The sequence below is a fragment of the Zootoca vivipara genome, chromosome 9 (genome assembly GCF_963506605.1).
Source record: "Zootoca vivipara chromosome 9, rZooViv1.1, whole genome shotgun sequence".
Taxonomy (NCBI): domain Eukaryota; kingdom Metazoa; phylum Chordata; class Lepidosauria; order Squamata; family Lacertidae; genus Zootoca; species Zootoca vivipara.
Genome location: NC_083284.1, coordinates 40,233,163 through 40,254,878, shown reverse-complemented (window position 1 = coordinate 40,254,878; position 21,716 = coordinate 40,233,163). Strand labels below are relative to the sequence as shown.

General features: G+C 44.3%; 1 protein-coding gene across 3 annotated transcripts; it reads right to left on the bottom strand.

Moving 5' to 3' along the window:
* Window positions 1-3,177: 3,177 nt before the first annotated feature.
* Window positions 3,178-13,633, bottom strand: TLR2 (toll like receptor 2). 3 transcript variants are annotated; one of them, XM_035113878.2, is made up of 3 exons: window positions 13,476-13,633; window positions 11,869-12,108; window positions 3,178-9,215 (listed from the first exon to the last, which is right to left on the bottom strand). In XM_035113878.2, the coding sequence occupies exons 2-3, from the start codon at window positions 11,980-11,982 to the stop codon at window positions 6,876-6,878; spliced, it is 2,454 nt and encodes an 817-aa protein (XP_034969769.2). In that variant the 5' UTR covers window positions 11,983-12,108; window positions 13,476-13,633; the 3' UTR covers window positions 3,178-6,875. The 3 variants fall into 3 exon arrangements, with proteins under 3 accessions (XP_034969769.2, XP_060134646.1, XP_034969770.2); XM_060278663.1 differs by lacking the exon at window positions 11,869-12,108 and having other exon boundaries at window positions 3,178-9,211; XM_035113879.2 differs by lacking the exon at window positions 11,869-12,108 and having other exon boundaries at window positions 3,179-9,215.
* Window positions 13,634-21,716: the final 8,083 nt, after the last annotated feature.

Below are 21,716 nucleotides of genomic sequence, written 5' to 3'. Positions count from 1 at the left end.
AATTTACTAATTTAGCAAGGATGACGTCAATAATCAGAAACATATCTAAACAGAAATCTTTAATGGAATGGGAATGTGTAGAAGTGTATTTTAGGAAAAAAGGAATAAAAACTGAGTTTGCGATTTGCTGGGATTAGAGCTACATGGGGATATATTTACATTTATATTTATATCTATATTTATATTTATATCTATACTGATATTTGTAAAGATGAAGAAAGTTAGAGATAATAGATGAATAACGAAAGGGTAATGCAAGTAGTAGGAGAAAATATAAGGAAAGCGATATATAAATGGTTTGGAAGAAATTTTAATTGGAGTGTATGGATGATTTTATTGCAGGATTGTAAATTGTATTAGTTATTTGTCTGTTTGTCCTTTTTTGTTTGTTTGTTTGTTTATAAGTTTGTACTTTTTCTTTTTGTTTATTGATATGTTGTTCTTTTAAGACGAGAAATAAAGTTTATTTTTAAACTTAAAAAAAAAAAGTTTGGATCTTAGTTTTCCAATTGGCCCTTGTCAGGATGAAATCAGTTCCAAATCTTTGTCTGCCAGTACGTTAAGGTCCTTTGCAACTCTATGATTCTATGAGCATACATTTATAGGTGGCAAAACAGCACCTCCACCTCACCCCTAGGCTGGTCTTAAGCCATATGCAGCTGCTCAGGCATATTTTGAACCACTGATTGCACTCAACAGAAGCATGCCTTACTACAGTAGTTTAAACTATGGATGAGGGCAACATCTGCTTGGCTTATATTTTAACATGAATGTACCCAATTCAAAAGCAATGTGTGAACCAATACACAGCTATCTTTCAGAATCTGAACTTCTCCAAATGTTAACCACCAAAGGCTGCTTTTTTTGTTTTGCTTTTTAAAGACACCGCTGGTCTCTATGCAATGTATTTTCACCTCAGCAAAGAAAGCGCAGCACAATTCCCTTCAGCAAAAAAACAAAATACAAGCTTGGCTTACCTTATGCCTATTTACAGACATCCTGCTTTCTGCTAGGCTGCACCGAGAACTGCTTGGTTCCAAATTTGTGCTTGGTTGTTGTTTTTTGCACCGCATGTAAACAAAACCACAGCTCTTAAGCTGCAGTAAGCAGTCAGGCCCTCTGTATTATTTATCCGATAAATCTAACGTTGCTGTTAATCTATGACTCTCTTTCAATATGCACATGACCTGCAACATGCAGCAATTACGAAACATCCCAGATCTCCTCATCCAAATTGTTTAACACCCCACTAACAACACAAACCAATTTAGACGTGATGGGGAGGTGGGTGTTGCTTGCCCCAAATGCCTTTGCAAGCCAAATGGGCAGGACTGGCAGACTTGATGAGACCCACAGGCCAGAGATTCTTCAGAGAAGAGAAGAGAAATTAATGGAGACCAGGTCTTGCACTGTGTTCTTGCATATCAGTTTCTGGGGAGCAAATGATGAGAAAGGGCTGCTGCCCTCATGCCCTGCTTTGTGAGCCTGGCAGCATCTGACTGGCAACCTCGGAAATAGGATACTGGACTAGATAGACCCTTGATCTATCAGGACTCTCTCTTAAGATGGAACATAAATAAGGGCAGGGGTGCCAACTTGAATATAAATTAGCGGGCAGCTAAGCCCTGTCCCTCATAATCGATCACAAGACATGGCACATGCAACACCATTTGAATGGCACTGCTTGTCTATTTGGGGGGGGGGCTCAAATATATTATTGGGGGAGACACAAAGGGACCTCAGCCCCCAGGATTTGGCTTCTATGAATAAGGCCGAGAAGGCAAGTTGTGGAATTCCCTCTCCCAATAGAGGTGCATCTGACCCCTTCATGACGTCAGTCTGTCATAGGCTTATGCATCCTGGTCTTTGACACCTGAGTTAAGAGTTAGGGAAGCACTTCACACAAGCCTGCTTTGGACCCCTTATGGTGAAGAGCAGGTGAGAAATCAATTCATAATAAACACGCAAGCGAAGAAAAGTAGAGACCTAAACAAACAAGTTTCTAAGCGGAGCCAAGATGGCCCCCTCTCAGGAATGTTATAGGTTTCTTGTGTGGAGACTGGACTGGATGATCTTGGAGGCTTTTTCCAACTCTACGATTCTATTCTTGTCAACATTACTCAAAGCAAATTAACACTGAAACCACATAAGAAAATTCTGCTTACACTTAGAAAGTTACTGTGTGTGTGTGTTTTCATGGCTGATTCGCTAGGGACTTATGTCGGTGTTGGGACTCTGACTTTACAAGACTCTTTAAAGCAAAATTTACAGTCAGCGCCATTGTATTCTGTGGAGCCGTGCCAACCAATCATTTTGGCCCCAGGAGTCCAATATATTAGGATACAATTTCACCAAATGTTTACACCAGTCACAGTTGTTGCCTCATTTCCTATGGTGCTGAGCTCTGCATAATTGCCATCATTATTACTGTTTGCCGTCTAGGGGAGGTTTTTTAAAAACACTTTTTATTAAAGCTTTTCTTTAATGCAGAAGCTGCTAATCTGTGGCCCTCCAGATGTTGCTGAACTAGAATTCCCATCATTCCCTACCACTGGCTATGCTGGCTGAGGCTGATGGGAGTTGGGAGTCTGACATCATCTGGAAAGCCAAAGGTTAGCCCCCCCCCCGGGGGGGCTTTGAAATATTGGTATGCAGGAGTACTGTGATAGCTGCTGCATACAGTTTGCTATGCATTTCTAGTTTTTGTAGAGGTTTGCAATTGCAATGGAAATGCTAAATTAACTTACAGGTGCAGAAACAGAGAGGCCGCTTAAGCAGCTCATTTGTTTACAGATTGATTTCTGCTTTCCTCTTACAACGGTTAAAAGTGAGCATCACTTTTATCATAAAGCTGTGCAGGCTGGTGTTGGGAGTGTCGTCACTTGTTCACAGAATTACTGCTCCTTCCCTTCTTCTTTTACAAGAAAAAGGTCAGGCAGAAAGCACAAAGTGGGCAACCATGACCAAAACATCATTCTTTTTCAAAATGAGTGACATTTGATGGATTGTAATAGGCAATGGCATGTTGGAAATGCAATTCTGCTTTGAAATTATTATTAGTTTCCCACCCACCCTCACACCAGAGCCAATGGCTTAAAAGATCTTGCTGCACAGCCTCCACTCTCTGCCTTTATGTACCCTCACTAGGGACGCAGGTGGCGCTGTGGTCTAAACCACTGAGCCACTTGGGCTTGCCAATCAGAAGGTTGGCGGTTCGAATCCCCATGTGTTATGGGGTTAGCTCCCGTTGCTCTGTCCCAGCTCCTGCCAACCTAGCAGTTCAAAAGCACACCAGTACAAGTAGATAAATAGGTACCGCTGCAGTGGGAAGATAAATGACATTTCCGTGCGCTCTGGCTTCAGTCATGCTGTTCCATTGTGCCAGAAGTGGTTTAGTCATGCTGGCCACATGTCCCAGAAAGCTGTCTGTGGACAAACGCCGGCTCCCTCTGCCTGAAAGCGAGATGAGCGCTGCAACCCTATCCAGCCTTTGACTGGACTTAACCATCCAGCGGTCCTTCACTAGTGATGCCTTCTGAAGCAGTTTAGACTTTACACACAAAACCTAAAACGATTGACATATACAGTTGGCCCGCCACTTACACAAGGGTCTGGTTCTGGGTCCCTTGCACAAAGGTGAACTAGCAGAGTCCTCCTGCCACCTTCCCAGAGCCCAGTAAGCGAGACAGCACTTTCCTTGCTAGCCTCTGGGATGCTTCCAGAAGAGGCGAAAGGAGTTCTTGGAGCATCCCAAAGCCCTCACATCTCCTTCCCAGAGCTTGGTAAGCAAGGGGAACCTGCTGGGTGCATGGGCAGGGGTGCGGAGAGATAAATGGAGAGAGGGGAACAACAGGTTCCCCCTGCTCCTCATTTATTTATTTATTCCCTCCCACCTGCATAAGGTTGCGATCACATTTGTGAAGTGAAAGTAAGTTGCAGGTCCACTGTACCTATGAATGATACCAAAAGCCAAGTGGACCCCTGGAGCTTATGTTGCCAGCATTATGTACAATCCAAGATTCACCATTTATAAGCCTCATGGAGTTCAATGGGAGAGATGAAGTTGTGTTTTTATTTATTTTAAAGGATATCTAGCCCCTGCTGTTCCTTAAAATAATAATCATTTTAAAATATATTAAATTATCTCAAAATAACCCCAGTGCATCGTACAATTTAAGAACCGTAATCAAGCATATTATACAAACCAATAAAAGGTTACATCACCCTGCCCCCTGCAAGTTGCATCAATCCAGAAGCACAGCCACCCCTATCTCTGCCAATGAACAAATCAACCAATGACCTGGGCAAATGAATGCATTTTTAGCTGGCACCAGAAAACCAGAAGAGGCGATACTAATTGGACCTGAGAAGGGAGGGCCTTCATAAATGTAGCATCTCTTAAATGCCTCCCCTTGAAATGAAGGAGGCAGTGATGGCCACCAACTTGGATGACTTAAAGTTTAAAAGGATTAAACACATTCATGGAGATAATGACTGCAAGCCATGCTTTGCTGTTGGCTCCGCCTCCTTATATTCACCTCCAGCAGACCTGAATGAAGCCTGCTCACTCACTGGTCCGCTTGGCTGGCCCCGCCTCCACCAATGCCACTGATTGGATTATTTGAACCGGGGTTTGGCATGAACCTCCAGCAACTGCAACATCAGGGAGCCAGGCCAGCACAACCAGCTGGTAAGTCCCACGTTGCTTGGGGGTGCTGTGCATGGTCCCGCAAAGGGCACCCACAATCAGAGGAGTGAGCATTCATTATGGCTGCAACACTCTTCCTCCATGGTTTGATGCTGTGTGCTTCTGAACAACAGTTGCTAGAAACCCCAGGAGGGGAGAGGGCTCTTGGGTTTGAGTCCCCCTGACCAACTTCCTATAGGCATCTGGTTGGCTGTTGAAAGTACAAGAGGGACTAGATATATATTTGGTCTGATCCAGCAAGCTGTTATGTTCTTATGAATGGGAATAATTATAAACTTTGGCTGCTTCTTTCCCACAAGGAGCATGATCGAAAGGATTCATAGTAAAAATCCCAATGGCCACATATGCTATATGCACAACTCCCACCAACATAAATAGGTCTCAAGCTCCCCCAAGACTACATGGAGACATACATCCTATTTTTTAAAAAAGTGTGCAAAGGATTGCAGCCTTCATCAATAAACATGTCATAAGCCTCACCCATCACTCTTCAGTGGAGCTAAATTAGCATCAATCCAATTTCATTTAACTGGGTTGTGAATCAGCTTCTGTGGGTATCAGTGCAGTTGAATGATTCATGACCATATAGCCACAATGTGTTTGATAAGAATGTTTTATTACAACGTTACAAAATGCAGGACTTTGCCAGCAAAGACACCAGGTACACAGGAAACTATAATGGCATCAGTCAATGTGTGAAGTAGCATACAGCACACTTGAAAGAGCATTCTGACCACGCAGCAGGTGCTTGCTTCGTGCCCTTCCAGTGTATAAATAGCAACCTGTACAAATGTGCTCTTGCACAGCTCAAAACACTGAGAGCACTGAGTAGGGCAGTCCCTCTTCACTATGCATCTTCAGGCAAGCCCAATGGGCAAGGGTGGTGAGAGCTATAAACCACCACCACCACCTGGTGGGGTGCAGGTTCACCATCCTTGCCTTAGGACAGGCATAGGCAAACTCGGCCCTCCAGATGTTTTGGGACTACAACTCCCATCACCCCTAGCTAACAGGACCAGTGGTCAGGGATGATGGGAGTTGTAGTCCCAAAACATCTGGAGGGCCCAGCTTGCCTATGCCTGCCTTAGGAGCTTGTGCAGCTTGCTCCCATTGGCTGGTGTCATGAAAATATGAGCAGCTGAGGCACAAAAGGGAAAACTCTGAAGGAGCAACTGCTGCTGTCCAACCTGGAGAGGCATTACACTTTGTCAATTTTTTTGGAAGCAGTGTGGAGGCGAAGTTGCAGAAGGGGTGTATGCCTTAGGATACAGCTGTCATCTTGGGGGTCAGGTGCTGGAATCCTGAGGATTAGGCTGGGACTGGACTGCCAGTAAGGCGGCCAGGTTAAAAAAAAAAAGACTAGGACTCCTGCAGCTTTAGTAGTTATGAAGAAGAGAGAATTCCATCTTAGATGCAGACTATAAAGGTGCAAGAGTGCTACCCTCTCTTTTTTAATCTGCTCATCAGGGCTGTCTTAAGCGCCCCTGGCACCATGGTGCGCCGGATCCTTCCGGCGCCCTCCCACCCCATTTCCCAGCGTGGTGGGCGGGTGGGCAGGCACAGCGCAGTTGCCATGGGTGCAGCTGCGTGGCGGACCGGCCGGCCAGCAGGCGGGCGCTGCTCATGGCGCCCTCCTGGCAGGCCGGCGCCGTGGTGCCCGGTGCCGTGGTGCCCTGCGCCACCCAGCCTGGCCGTAGGGCCGGCCCTGCTGCTCATCCCAACTACCAACTGCCTACCCTCTTATATGCTTCACATAAGAGTGGAGCACACAGCTCAGACCGAAAGGATCACATACATCAGGGACAAGGAAGAAATTTGATCCAGTTCACATTTAAAGGCAAACTCAAATAATTTGCACTTTCTGAAACTGTACCGAAATGCAGCCACCCTTCAAAACTCTCTGAATTTCACAATGCAGTTTTTCAACCACGTATTGCAAACAATGCATGTGCCGAGGTCATGGGCACATAAAAAATGCCTATACATCGTGCGAAACGGTTTTGCAGAAATGTGCATATGAAGGAAAAATTAGCTGAATTCTCATAAGGACTTTTTTTTTTAAGTGCAAACTGTTGTAAAAATGTGGAAAACTTAAGCCTGGCAAAATGAGAAGCTGAGAAACAGGAACCCCCAGATTCTCCCATCCCTATGTACCCTACAGTCTCTGCTAAGATTTTATTGCCGTTTTCAAATTAAACCAAAATATTTGCTCTTGAACTTCATCCCTTGGCCATTCAAGGTATGTTTTTGTATTCATTAGTTTCCTGAGCTTACAAAACCTTTTGGGGATGGTCTTCTCTGGAATGGGCTCCAGAAGGATCAGAATTGCTGCATCGTTGTTCTCATCAAAAAGCCGGAAGTGAGAGAAATCGAGTTCGTACTTGCACCACTCGCTTTGTACAAAGTGCTCCGACAGCACAAACAGAGTTTTGGAACTCTTCTCAATGGAGTCGATAATGTTGTCCACAATCCATTTGCCAGGCGTAAAATCCCTTTTATGGAGGCAGAGTTTAAATGGGGGATTAGCTTGCTCCAGCTCCTGCACCATGACGTTTTCCACCCATTCAGAGTCCTGCTCGCTGTAGGAAACAAAGGCATCATAGCAGGTTTCTTTCTTCTGGTTTCTCTGGGGCTTGTGTTTTGCTTGAAGCCACGCCCAGGTCATTTGCATATACCAGATGGCATGAAGCTTGTGGCAAAGAACTGCTGCTGCCACAACGATCAACAGCATCAGGATACAGATTAAGGACACCATCAAAGTCAGGTGGCAGTCAGAGGGCCGAAACTGAACAGCTCCCACTTGCTTCCCTCTTACATGCTCCGGAGAGTCACAGATGTAGTTTTCTGGCCACGCAACAAAGACATTAGATGGTCCTTGTTGCGACTGAGTGAAGGATACAAATTCACACGAGCAGCGGAAACTGTTGTAACGCGCATCCAGTTTCTCAATTTTTGCAAATTTGACAAGTTGCTGCTCATTGAAGTCGAATATTTGGTTTTGTCTAATATTTATGATTCTAGCACTAGGAATTGAGGCAGCATCCGGTAGGGTTGTCAATCTGTTGTTTTTGATGTAAAGCTCCTGCAGGTCAGGCAAGCTCAGTCTGAAGTCTTTGAGGTTATTATGGCTAACATCCAGTACTTCGAGACTTTGAGGAATGCAGTTTGTGAGCATGTTTAATTTACAGCCAGATATATTTAAAAATTTCAGACTTCTGGGCCAAACGCACGAGGCTGGCATTTCTTCAAAGTTATTTTGACTTATATCCAAGTTAATAAGATGCCGTCTAAGAGCTACACTTTCTGCTACTACTGAAATCTGCTTCAAAGCATTTCGACTGACATTTAAAGTTTGTAGTCTAGGCCAGGCATTCACACAGAATGATGCTTTCAAATACGGATCTAGCAACAAATTCCCACTGAAATCAAGATACACGATGGAATGGAAGCTCCTTGCAAGATCACAGGGCACTAGATAAACAAATGCATTTTCAAGTGTAAGTCTGGTAAAGTTCCTTACAAGAGACTTCACAGAAGAAAGATCTGAAAAGGAATAAAACTTGGTAATTGTCAAATTTCTGACTGTTATCACTTGCAGGGAAGTTGGAGTATCTGGAACACCATAAAACTGCCCAGTACCTTCAAACGTGCAATCTACTATTTCTACCTCTTGCATTTGTTTCATAAGGGCAAATATGGGTGCAATCCGAATGACAGACGTATCCGAAAGTTCAACATTTCTAAGGATAACTTTCTGCACAGCTGTAAGAAGCACTGGACCAGAATAGGGAATGGGCGGCATATCAAGGATTTGTATATTTCTCAGTTCAAGACACACCACAGAATCTGTAACATCATATATAATTGCAGCTAAAGTGGCAGTGGGGGGAATATTCAACATAATGTGATTTATCAACTTAATTGATTTCAGAGTTCCTGCTACATATTGTTTGAGGTTGTGTCCTTCAATTTCCAGTTCTTCAAGAGTTGAAATTCCTTCCAAGTCTTGTGTCTGTAAAGCAGAGAAGTTGTCATTTCCAAAGTACAGGTATCTCAGCTTTGGCAATTCAGAAAACAGTGGAGCTTCCCCAAGAATCTGGTAGCAGTTACCTATTAGGTTCAACTTCTGTAAGGAAGAAAGGGGCCTGAACCAAGAGGATGACAAATGAGGCAGTTTGTTCCTTGATAAATCCAAGTGTTCCAGCTTTACAAGGGAGCGGAAGGCCTTCTCATCAATTGTCCGAATTTGGTTAGATTGGAGCAACAGAGTTTTCAGATTGACAGCAAACTTCAGATCCTCTTCCCTGATGTGCTCTATACTGTTGGAGGTCAAATCCAGCTTCACAATATCATCTGCTAGTCCAGAAGGAACTGCACGTAAAGCCCTTGAAGAATAGTTGCAAAAGTGAGTGGCATCGCAAAATGGGCTGATCTGCTGGGCAGAGAGACTCGCAGCTCCAAGAGCAGAGATGAACCACAGGTGCCAGACTTGATCAAACATGACTGTCTAAATATTGGTTGGGGCGGGGTGAAAAAGGAAGAAAGAAACAGAAATATAATTGAGTGAATTTGTTTTTAATTCACTATTAAAAGCATTTAATCACACAGTCAGCATTTTAACAACTTTTTATACAAAGTGCTATAAGAAAGTTCACTGATAGATAGAGGCCCTGTTAGATAGTTGCCCCCTGGCTTCAGCCCCTAATATACAGACACCTTTAGGCACCAAGCAAAAACGTTCCTTTTTAACCAGGCCTTTGGTTGATCTGATTTACATCCCATGCCCTTTTAAAATGTATTTTTTTGGGGGTGGGGGTGGGCTATTGAGTTGTTTTTATTCTTATTAGTTATTTTGTGGTTTTATGTATTGATTTTATTCTGTGAACTGCCCTGAGACCCCTGGACAGTATATAAATTCAATTAATAATAATACTATTAATAATTAATACTACTATTATTATTATTAATACCAAGGGTGGCCTTCAACGAAGCTTTACTCATGAGTAGACCCAAAGAAATTAGTGACCCTAACTTAATGCTTAATGCTTAGGGACCCAGGTGGCGATGTGGGTTAAACCACTGAGCCTAGGGCTTGCTGATTAGAAGGTCAGCGGTTCGAATCCCTGCAATGGGGTGTGCTCCCATTTCTTGGTCCCAGCTCCTGCCAGCCTAGCAGTTTGAAAGCATGTCAAAGTGCAAGTAGATAAATAGGTACCGCTACAGTGGGAAGGTAAACGGCGTTTCCATGTGCTGCTCTGGTTCGCCAGAAGTGGCTTTGTCATGCTGGCCACATGACCTGGAAGCTGTACGCTGGCTCCCTTGGCCAATAATGCGAGATGAGCGTGCAACCCCAGAGTCGGTCACGACTGGACCTAATGGTCAGGGGTCCTTTACCTTTTTAACTTAATGCTTATCCATTTCAAACTGAGTCAAACTTAGTTGAACCACAGGCTGTTTGGGGGGGGGGTCGCTGCTGTGGGTATTTGCCAAAGCTGTTGCCATGGGCACTGCCACCTTGGAAGGTATCCTGCAGACATGCAGTAAATACAAAATGGCTATTCCAGATGTTTGGCAGCTTCAGCTGCACTACATGGGCAATAGCTGTCCTATGCTACTTTCTGATTGTCATTTTGGAGCACAGGACAGATGTTGTCCATGTAAACAGTGCTTTAGTCTACATGAGCCAACTCTCATTCTCACAATTGTTGTAAAGCGACACAAGCCATCATTTTACAGACGGGGGAACCAAAGGAATCAACTGAAGGCTGCTCAACAAGTTGAGGGCTAGAGATAAATTTGAGCTCTGATCTCTTGAAGACCAAACCAAACAGCAGTCATTTCTGAGCACTTTCTTCCTGCACTTTCAGTTCAGTTGGCTGCCCTCCCAGCAGCTTTTCCCAGCTGGATCTTGTGCCAACAGAAGGGAAAGTCCCAGTACTTCCCCCCTCCCACCACTGCCTGCACTTTCATATTCATGCAAGAAAGGCTGGTGACCTTGATTCATTCCAGATGCTTTTGCTGGGAATGTCCCAGGCACATTTATAACATAAACAACTGCACAAACCTGAAAAAAGCCTCCCCCCCGCCCCATCTGTTACTGTCAAGTAGCAATTTGGAAATAACAAACATTAGTTGGCAATGGGAAACCTACAGGCTGTTACACACTTGCACCCAAGTTAATTGATCGACAGCACAATCCTAAACGTATCTACTCATAAGTAGATCCTACTGAATTCACTAGGGTTTGCTTTCGGGTAAATGGGGTTAGGACTGCAGCCTTAGTGTTTTAGCAGATTATGGGCAAACAACAAATGCAAATGAAGTAGCTTCTCCAAACACTGGGTTCTGAAAAACCGCTCACCTTCCCAGGGAGGCGGAGTTACAGTAGGGGGCGTGGCAATGCTGCCCATGTCACTGGGAGTCCTGGCTGCGTCATGCCCTATGGCAGACCAATATGGTCAACCGGGGTGTACGTGGCTTACCTGATTTAAACATCCGTGTGGCTGGGGCCTCAGTCTCCTTTTCGCCTCCTGCTTCAGATCTCCCGCCCTCCCACCCTATTTCCATGTGTTTGCCATCTTGGGCTTTCTATGGACTACGGTTAGTCGCCTGTTGAGGGGGCCAGGTAGGAATTTTCCCACTTGGCAAACTGGCACCAGCAATGTAGCTTTCACCTGCCTTGTAGCAATCATCACAACTTTGTAAGGTTTGGCAGTTAGGGATTGGTAAACCTGGTTTATGGGAGGGGAGGTTGTGGCCTTCATCTGCCCCTCCTCTTTAAGGGTATTCTATTAAAGGGATCCGGGGGTGTGGATCCTGCCTGAAGCCCGGGTAAGCCTAATGAGACTATCTGCATGACGGGCAGGAGTCAGATATAGTCGGTTCAGTTCCATTGCCTAAACCAATACCGCTCACATCTGTAACCAATAAAGTTGTGGCCTTCTTTATCCCATTAGCCCAAAATGTTAGTGTCTGTGTGTTTCATTATCTAAGAAATGGGGTGGGGCTCGGGGGCTTGCCATGCAACACAGGATGAGCTCTCTCTGACACACTCAAGAGGATACAATGCATCCTGTGGATTACTGAGAAATGAGATCACCTACAGCAGTTTATATGCAAGGTGGTGCCAACCTTAATGAACAAAGCAAAAAGGAGTGCACCTGAAAAAAGAATGAAGAACAGGGGCAGGAGGGCACAGGAAACCTCTTCACACCAGGCCACACTATTTGTCCATCTGTGCCAACCTTCCAGTTGTTTTGGATTTCAATTCCCATCCCATGGCAACCAGGTTGGAGAAGGCTGGGCTCCTCTTATCAGCAGTGGCTGCCAGGCAGAAGCTTTCCTCACCACCTGCTACCCAGTCCTTTGAACTGGGGATGCCAGAAGCTGAAGCTGGGACTCTGTGGAAGGAGAAGACAGTGGGCAGATGGTGTGTGTGTGTGCCAGCAACCCCTCCTTTTGCATGTTGTGCCCTAGCCCTGCTTTCCACATGATCATTTGTCACCACTGCTTATAGTTTATTCACAACCCGTGTACATCATGAAAGGATGCAGTGTGACTCACATGCTGCTAACTGTAAGGGGCTGTGCCATAGCTGTCCATCAGTTGCCAGTGACATTTCACAGCCACTGGGTTTATTTCATCAGTGAGGTTAACTAGGACTGGTGCCCCTATTTAAAATTCCATAACCAACGAAGGGGAGGGAAAGAAGTCCTATGGATTTTCTGTGCTGACAAGGGTTAGATGTGTGAAAGAAAGAAATCTTAAACACCTGTTTTCTAATCTCCAATACATAAACACCAGGAGGATGGGCTGTGCAGGCATCTTCTAAATAGCAAGGCAGAATAGCGTACTGAGCAAGAAACATACTTGAGTGGCCATGTCAAGTCTTCTCTTGAACTTCAAAAACCACGCAAGAACCATGCTTTTGATCCACACTATTGCAAGTGTCCAACTAAGGATTCAAGGCAGACTGACTCAGCCCAGAACTAAAGCTATGGAGCAAAACTAAACTACACTATTTACTATTCCTTTTTGTAACAGATTACTACACACAGGCTTGCTAAGTGGTAAACCGGAAGGAAATCTGCTACCTGAATAGTTCAAACCAAATGGTGCTTCCACAGTGGGGCTGTTGGGGGGCAGGGGGTGGGTGTCAGGGGCATCCTTTGAAGCTACACGGCACCTCCATGCCTGGTGTGGGCAACTGCAGGCTGAATGAGCAATGGCAGCGGATTGCACACGAGAAGGTGCATTGGAGGATGCCCAATGGCAAGGTCCCCATAAAAAAACAAAACGATGCTTACTTCATGCATGTCGAGCTATGTCTTAAAACTTAGGAAGTTCTTATGACCATTTTTTCACACACAAATACCTGTGAATCGTTTCACTTTCAGACCTATTTGTAAACGTGTAATTAAAGTGGGAGAGAAAACAGGAAAGGGCATTCAAATGAGCATCGCCATCCAATGCATGTCAAAGATAATGCTGCTGCTGTTGCATCCCCATTGTAGAGGGAAGGAAAGTGGGAAAACAAAAATTAAGCAGCGCAGCACGTTTCCTCAGAAACTTTTTTTCAGCGTAAACATGGAAATAACTGCCCTGTCCGCAGCAGCGCAACTATCGGCTTAAGCTGCAATCCTTTACTTGTTACCTACTAGTAAATGCCATGGAACTCTGCGGGACGGACTTGTGAGCAGGCGGGTGTGGACTTGCTTCGAAATAGTCGAGCCGCACATAAAAACACTAGAAAAAATAAAATACTCACTGGCAGCGCCTGCAGTGTCTCTTCCAAGGGGTTGGGGCTCCTCAAGCGCGCAAAATCCGCGTCGTCCTGCAAGAGTTGAAGGTGCCTCCCTCCCGCGCTCCCGGCTCGCTCCGCCGCCTCTCCGCGACTGGATTTCCCGGAGGGGAAGTGCCTGGCGGGCCTCCGAGGGTTTGCCGAGCGCGGGCGAGGACGGAGCCAGAAGGGGAGGGGCGCGGCGGCGCGGCGGGCGGGCGCAGATGTTGCCGCGCTTCACCGCACGCCGGGCTTCAGGTGCCGGAGTCGCGGGGGGGGGGGGCCGAACAGACGCCCCCGGGCCCTGAAGCGCGAGGCCTCCCGGCGAGCGGTGGAGCCCTTTGGCCTTGCCCCGCTGCCGAGTTAGCCGGAGGCCACCGCGCGAGTCGCTCGCCTCCGGAGTCCCTTGTGTCGGGCTTCTTACCCCGAGGCAGTGAGCACGTTACTCCCGCAGCACCGGGAGCAAATACGTAGTGCAGAAAGGAAGCTTGATTCCACAGGTGAGGTTTCTGGGCGTGAGGGGCGACGAAGGGGGATAAGGGCTGCTCTCACGTTAACGCACCGTATTAAATGAACTTTTGTTGAAGGCAGCCTTAGGTCGCAGCAGCAGCACCATACATTTAGCATCTGGCTTACCCAAAGAATCCTGGGAATTGTAGAATCATAGAATCGTAGCGCTGGAATGCAGGAATCTCAAGTGTAGTTTGTTAAGAGTGCTCTGGGACAGTGTTTCTCAACCTTTTTTGGGCCATGGCACACTTGTTCCGTGAAAAAAATCACGAGGCACACCACCATTAAAAAAGTTAAAAAATTTAACTCTGTGCCGCCCTATATTATAATTATGACTGTAAGAAACACTTGCCAAATATTGCTTTCCGGCGGGTCAGCGCTGTCTATTGGCGGCCACCAGTCACGTGACAATGCAAATCGCCCTTCTCGTCGCCGCACGTCGCGGCACACCAGCCAGCGTCTCGCGGCACAGTGGTTGAGAAACGCTGCTCTGGGAAGGCTGAACGAACTACAGTTCCTAGGATTCTTGGGGGAAGAGCTGGGTTCTTTACATGCATGGTGTCGACATGTTTTTCTAGGTCTTGATGGAGGAAGTACTGCCCCAAAGATTTTGCTGCCTAAAGTGGAGCCCTTCTGCACCTCTCCCCCACCCAGCACATTAAAAAGTTAGGATCCCTCCAGACTGGAGCATAGTTCTTGGTGGGGTGGGGATATATTTTGTGATATGTTATTGACACAACAATAATGCATTAGTGGAGGGTTTGTACAAGGCCATTGACATATCAATCAGTTCCACAAATTTCCCAAATGTTGCTGCATTATCGTCATCTACAAGGGAATACTTGTGCTATAGCACAACCAAAGCAGAACATAAACAGCGACACAACATTTGTGGTATGAAAAGTTAACCGGAATTCAGCAGGAAGTTACAGGGCAAGTAATGATAGGGAACAAAGCATCCTGCTTTGAGGATGGAGTCCTGTTGCCTGTGCAGATTAGATTGTCAGTGTGGTATGTCTTGGACCAGTCCTGGAAGGTGGGGAGCTGCTCAGGACTGCTCATGTTGAATCTTTCCCTACTTTTCCAGTGAATTTTTACACCATTTAAAAAAAAAAAGGTGAACATTTTAAGTTGATCTCACCTGTGATTTTTAGCCATGATTACTAGGTTCCTCCTCCACTGCTTTTGAATACCAGTTACTGGGAATTGCAGGTGGGGAGACTGCTCTAGTACTCCGGTCTTGTGTGAGAGCTTCCCATTGGGGTATCTGGCAGCCCCTAGGAGACAACAATCACAGGCTGTTCACTTCAACTGCCCTTGACATGTTCAGCAGTCCTCCAGTCCTCACTTGGAAGCAAATATTGGACATTTTCCAGCCAATTCCAGGAAAACATTTACCATTGGAACAGGCACACCGTCCATTGCCTGGAGTTGGTTGACCAGGGAGTTCTTTTTAAGAGCCTAAATGTCCCCTTCTCTTAAATCAGTGCAACAGGAGCAAATTGTGTTCAATAGTTATCACCTACAGGTGCCCCTCTGCTAGCTGTTGTTTTTATGTTATTTTCAGCAAAGCCACTACACAGAGAAGCAAGCCACTCCGTATGTTATCCTGCAATACTGAAGTCATCTAAAGAATTTTGTAGTATCAGCAAACCTATACAACAGGTTCAGTAGAACAACACATGAATCCTAGTAAATGAGGCCACAAGAGACCCTTTAGATCAGAGGGATCAGCAGTGTGGAACCCACAGGCAACAGTATGTCCCCACTACTTCTTCTGGTGACCACAAAAGGTCTCAGTAAACATTCCCTAGAAATCCACTATGTAGGAGAGATTTCACTTCATGCTCAGTACCTGTTTGCACTGGCTCAGCCTCTTCTAGACTGAACGCCTCTTAAACATGTTCACATGTTTAAGGAGAAGAGACATTCATCTTTTCTGAATGCCAGGACACGTGCACACCATCTGTTCTGAACAAGAGTGAAGTTGCAAAGCGCTTCTCTGAACAAGCATGGCGGTGGCTGATCCAAGTGCGTGTTTCCCACACTGATGGGATGCATGACCACATCATTTTGTGGTCCCGTCTCTCTTTCTGTTCTTTCAGATATGGGAGCCATTGTGTGACTGCTGCCTGCGGCATATTCTCAAAATTGAAAGGTGCCTACAAAAAGGCTGGCAACCTCTGATTCAGAAATTATGCAACAGCTTTTAAAAAATCCTTTGTTTTACTTCCTCATGGACGGTGTTCTTCAAGCTCTTCCATCGTGTTCATGTCTGTGGTTTCCTGTTAATGTCATCAGTGGCTAAGTTAAATATATCTGTCTCATCAGCAGATTATCAGTCCCATGCAAGTCCTGATCTTCTGCCAAGGGCTTCTTCTTTTCCCCGCACTGTATGATGCAAGGGGTATTGGCTGGACAGTGCGCTTTCAACCACAAGTCCCCAAAAGGGAAGGGCAAGCAAAAGTGGTAGCAGAAGCAACTGCTCTCATTGGAAGACAAGCAGCAGAAATAAAAACCAGCACCATCCATCATATTATGCCCATCATAATAAAACATCAAACATTAAAAACCTCCCGATACAGGGCTGCCTTCAGATGTCTTCTAAAAGTTGTAGTTATTTATCCATGACAGCTGATGGGTGGGCGTCACTGCTGAGAAGGCCCTCTGCCTATGAGGAGACCCAGAGCTTACAGGGTTAATATTTGGGGGGGGCAAGAGAGTGGGGCCCTAAGCTATAGCTTGTTTACGTAATCCGGCACTGTGTGTATTCTCTTTAATGTTTGCTAAAGAAAACACTTGTTAAATGCTATGTGAACTTGTTTAGAAAACCACTTCTATGAGATATTGTGTACCATATGTAAAATAAAAATCATCATTTCAAAATATACTTTTGTCTAAAACAGGCAAGGAAACAGCAATGGGCAGAGCCATGGATAGATAACTGATGGCATTGGACTCCCAGTTCTCACCATTCCTGACCATTGATCATGCTGGCTGGGGCTGATGGGGAATCCACAAATATTTGAAAGGCTACAGGTTTCACTTTCCTAAGCAAGAGATATTGTCTCCTGGAATAGTTCCCTCAAATTTAGGAGTACACAGTAGCTGGCAGCAAAAATAATTGATATGTCACAAATTAATACTCTGATCAAAGTTCCTGTTTCCTGTTTATGCTCTGAAAAGCAAGGGGGTCTTTAGGACAGTGCAAACAGCTGAAAGTATTTTGAATTGACACATGCCTTTGCTGTTACTTCATCTGAAGTGCACAAAACAGAGTGGGAATGGGAATTTCTTCTTAAAACAGGATAGCTTATGTTACCTCTATAAAACACAAAGATTGTAATAACAAACTATTAAATGAATTGTTGCTGTGGAATGTAGAATGACAATGAAGAGATGTCACCAGTTTCGTTCATTCTCATGATCTGGTGGGAGCCAGAGTGCAGTACTGTATTGTGTTTTCGCATTTTTATGCCAACTTGCTGTTTTATAATCTTAACAAGTTTCCACATGCGTAAAATACAGTAAAATTAACCATGCGAGAACAGATTATTTTGCACATTTTGATTCTGTGGAAATTGCAAAACGTTTGTCAGAGAGACCAGTTTCCAGGTAAGGTATTTTCTACAAATATGATTTATGTTTTAATCTATTCCCCACTTCTAAAAAGCTATGCTTTAACTTCCTGCAATTGGCAGTAGCAATTCCCTCCCCCTTCAAAATATGCTTTTGCTCACAATTGAGATTCTTCTTTCTAGGACTGTAAACAGAAGTACTTCTGTAATCAATTAATGTCCTGTATGTTTGTTCTGGGCATGAATGATGACTGAATCTAATACCCTTTCCCAATACAGAAACATGGTGTGGCACACTTGTTTTGCCATTTTAACCCATTACTCCTCAAGGAGCTCAAAGTGAAATGGAGCATCCCCACCCCATGTTCACATGTGGGGTAAAGGTTAGGCTGTGAGACTGTGTCTGTGCCCAACATTGCCCAGTGAGCTTCATGGCTGATTGGAGTCTGGAGCAAGTCTCCTTTGTACAAGTTGGACACTAAGCATTGTACCACTCCCGCTCTTTTCTGTATATGAGCAACTTAGGAGGAGGCCATAAAGCCTCTGTTAACTCAGAACAAATGGTTTTTCTTAACCTATCACTTACAATAGGCCATAGTTCACAAGTAACAAGGTGGGGAGAGATAAAATTCATGGCTAAAGAACTTGCTTACCATTTTTTGTGTGTCTATAGGTTGTAGCCAATGTGTCATTGTCATATGTTCAATATGGTGGAACAGAACTTCAGTTTCCTATCCTTCCCCGCACCCTTAACCTGCTCCAGGATGTATGGGAGGCTGGAGAGGACAGGAGAGAAAAAGGAAGCTTTGCTGCAAAGTCCATTGTTCCTCATCCCTAAGCTTATCTCCACCTTGTTGAACAGACTAGCTGCATCACTTGGTGCAAACTGATGTGCATTCTATTCAGCAGCTCTGAGTCACTATGTATGACAACCAACAGTAGACTGGCCAATATAGAGGAACAGAAACTTTGAAATCTACTGAAGCATACCCATCCATCCGCCTTGATGATCACTTTTTAAAACTGCTCTTTTACTTCCTTGTTAGACATGTCTTAAGGAGCTTTAAAACCATCTGATTCATTGAGAGTTACTAAGAGTGGTCAACTGTATGGAAATAATACATTAACTATAGAGTCTGGTTGTGGGTTTTTGTTTTACTTTATAGGTCTAGAAGAGGAGTGAGGAACCTCTACGAAGGCCAGATGCCACGACACTAAAGACCCAATTCTTACATTATGTGGAATTAACCTTCCCTGCAGAGCCCAGTGAGGTGAGATAATCTTTCAGGTATAGGCACACAACACTGTTTTCCCCCAATGCCGTTCCCCAAAGCAGTTCAGGCAGGTAAGACAGGCCTGTAAATATGGAACGTTCTGCAAATGAATGTATTCAAGCTCCCATTAGCGTCGCTTGCAAACTTTAGTTGCTGTATAACGACATTGTTTCTAAAAAAGAAAGCTAAAGTTTGGAGTTTGGGGAAGGGTTGCAATCTGTGTTTTGGGAAATGACAGCAGGCTTCCTGTTTTCACAGAGGCAAGTGTGGATGTGTTAAGAAGCCACTTCTGCTTCAGCTACAAATTTCAATGACAAAGCAGAATCGGTGCTTTGCCGGTCACTGTTTGTGGTTCCACATAGTCTCAAATATCTAGATATATATATCTTATATATCTATATATATATAAAAGTTATCGCTTAAATAATAAAAAGGAGCAGAAATATAATACAGTATTCAGGAAAATCTGGGATACAAGTGTAATTATAACAGATTTTTAAAAGCAAAAAGGGAGAACTCCCATTTCAAATATATGACTGGACCATCAGTACTATTTACCTAAAACTAGGATACTACCGATAGTGAACATCTTCCTCTAATTTCCACTACTTGGGACTACATGACTTGCATGATTGCTTTACCCCATGTGTGCCTACTCAATCATTTTTATTAAATAACTAAGCAGTATATAGATCTTGTTAATGAAAGTTAACCATAAGGTTGTGTTCTCTTTTGGAACCTATAGACACAACCAACGTGTCTGCTGCTTGGCTGTTTGAAGCAGAAAATGGGAAAGGCTGGGTATGGTTTTAATTCAACTTAGCCTGCAATAGCCATTCTGTACTCACTCACTTGGAAAGTCCCATGAACTTTATTGAAGGAAAGGTTATTTATTTATACAGCCCACTCCTCCACATTACTCAGAAGTAAACCCTGGTTTCTTCATCAATACTTACGCCTCAGTAAATGTGCATAGGACTGCAGCCTTGGTAACAATGCAATCCTATATATGCCTGTGTAAGGTCCACTGGAAATCCAGTGAATTCTGTAGCACTTACTCCCAGAGTAAGTGTGTATAGGATTGCAGTCTTAAAAAAAGTAAAGCTGTGTTTGTGTGTGTATTCTCTAGTGTGAATCAGTTTGGGTTGCAAAATGGGATTTATTGCATAAAAAGAAGTTTTGAGGCTAACATACATTTTAAATGTATTTTAGAAGCAAACTTTGGAAGGACTACCAGTAATTTAAAACTCCTTACAATATAGCAGCTGAACTCGCATATATTTTGTTACCATTTTCTGGGCTACCAATTCTTGTCTCTGATCTTAACAGCTGTGTGCACAATGTCTAATGGCCACATCCATAAAGTTCACACTACACACACACACACACACACACAACCTGTGACAGCTAATGAGCAAAAGTTAAAACATATAAAACTGCCTCATACAGAACCTGATAATTAGCTCTGCACTGGTAGTTGACTTCCCAGACCCTCAGGCAGCCTTTTGTAGGACTGCTGAGATCATCATTGAAGGTGCCAGGAAATGGACTAAATTTTGGGCCTTCTGCATGCAAGGCATGCTTTTTGCGGTTGAGCTACATGCTCTCTTTTTCTGTTGTTACCAGTCTGGATTTCTGGCAGTCTATCATATTATTTCAGAGTTAGAAAGGAAGAGGTCTAAGAAGTCATCTAGTCCAGGCACGTCCAACAGGTAGATCGTGATCTACTGGTAGATCACTGGACATCTGTGGTAGATCCATGGCTCCCCCCAAATAAGTTGAACAACTGTGGCTCCTCTAAAAAAAGCTCAACATTTTACCGCCGTGAAAAAACTCAACAACTTTGACACCCCCCCCCAAATGCGCCTTCCTCCTTCCTAAAAAAAGGGGGGGAGATCACTGCCAGTTTTTAACAGTGTGAGTAGATCACAGTCTCTTGGGAGTTGGCCACCCCTGATCTAGTCCAACTCAGGATCTACACGACAAGATGCAGCTACAGCATCTCTTGACACATGAGTGCCCAGCCTTTGCTTAAGTATCTCCAGTGAGGAAGAGTCGATCTCCAAGGGAGACTGTTCTGTTGTTCAACAACTCTTACCATTAGAAGTGTCTTCTCCTGTGTTTACCCATCAGTTCTGGACTTGCACTTCTGTAGCAATGGAACAAGTATGCACCATCTTCTGTGTGACCACCATTCAGTTATTTGAAAACTTCGATTTAGGATGACAATACCAAGACAGTTCTATAATAATAACAACAACAACAGAGTAATATGACTAACGGTGGTTGCAAAACTAGTTTCTCGACATACTGCTTTCAGAAAGAATTCCTATAAAGAGAAAGATTACAGAGCTCTTAAAAACCTTAGCAAATTTGCTACTTCCTGCTAGTAAACACTGCACAGTTTAATAATTACAAAATGTATGACAGTTCCTGATCTAGTGGCTGAAAACAAAGAACATGCACAATGAATCCTTTGAATAGGATCACTCATACAGTCAGGAAGTTCTTCTGCAATGTTTAGCTGAAATTCCCTTTCTTGTCATTTGGTTGATCTGTGTTCTACTCCGCTATCATGTAATCTCTTATCAATGCTAAATATTTCCAGCTCCTTTTACCTTTCCTCGCAGGACTTGGTGGGCTATTCAATGAAGGTTGCGCATTTGTGCAAGGACTTCTGCTTGTACAATGGGACTTCCCTCTCTTTCTTCTTCCCACACGTACCCCTGCACCCTACCCAATCTGCTCCAGAGGGCTGAGGAAATCCCTAGATTATGGGGGTACACAGGGGAATGAGAGGATGACTGTTGCCAAGCAGAACTCCTTGCACTGATGAAACATTCACTTAGCACAACTTTAAACCAACA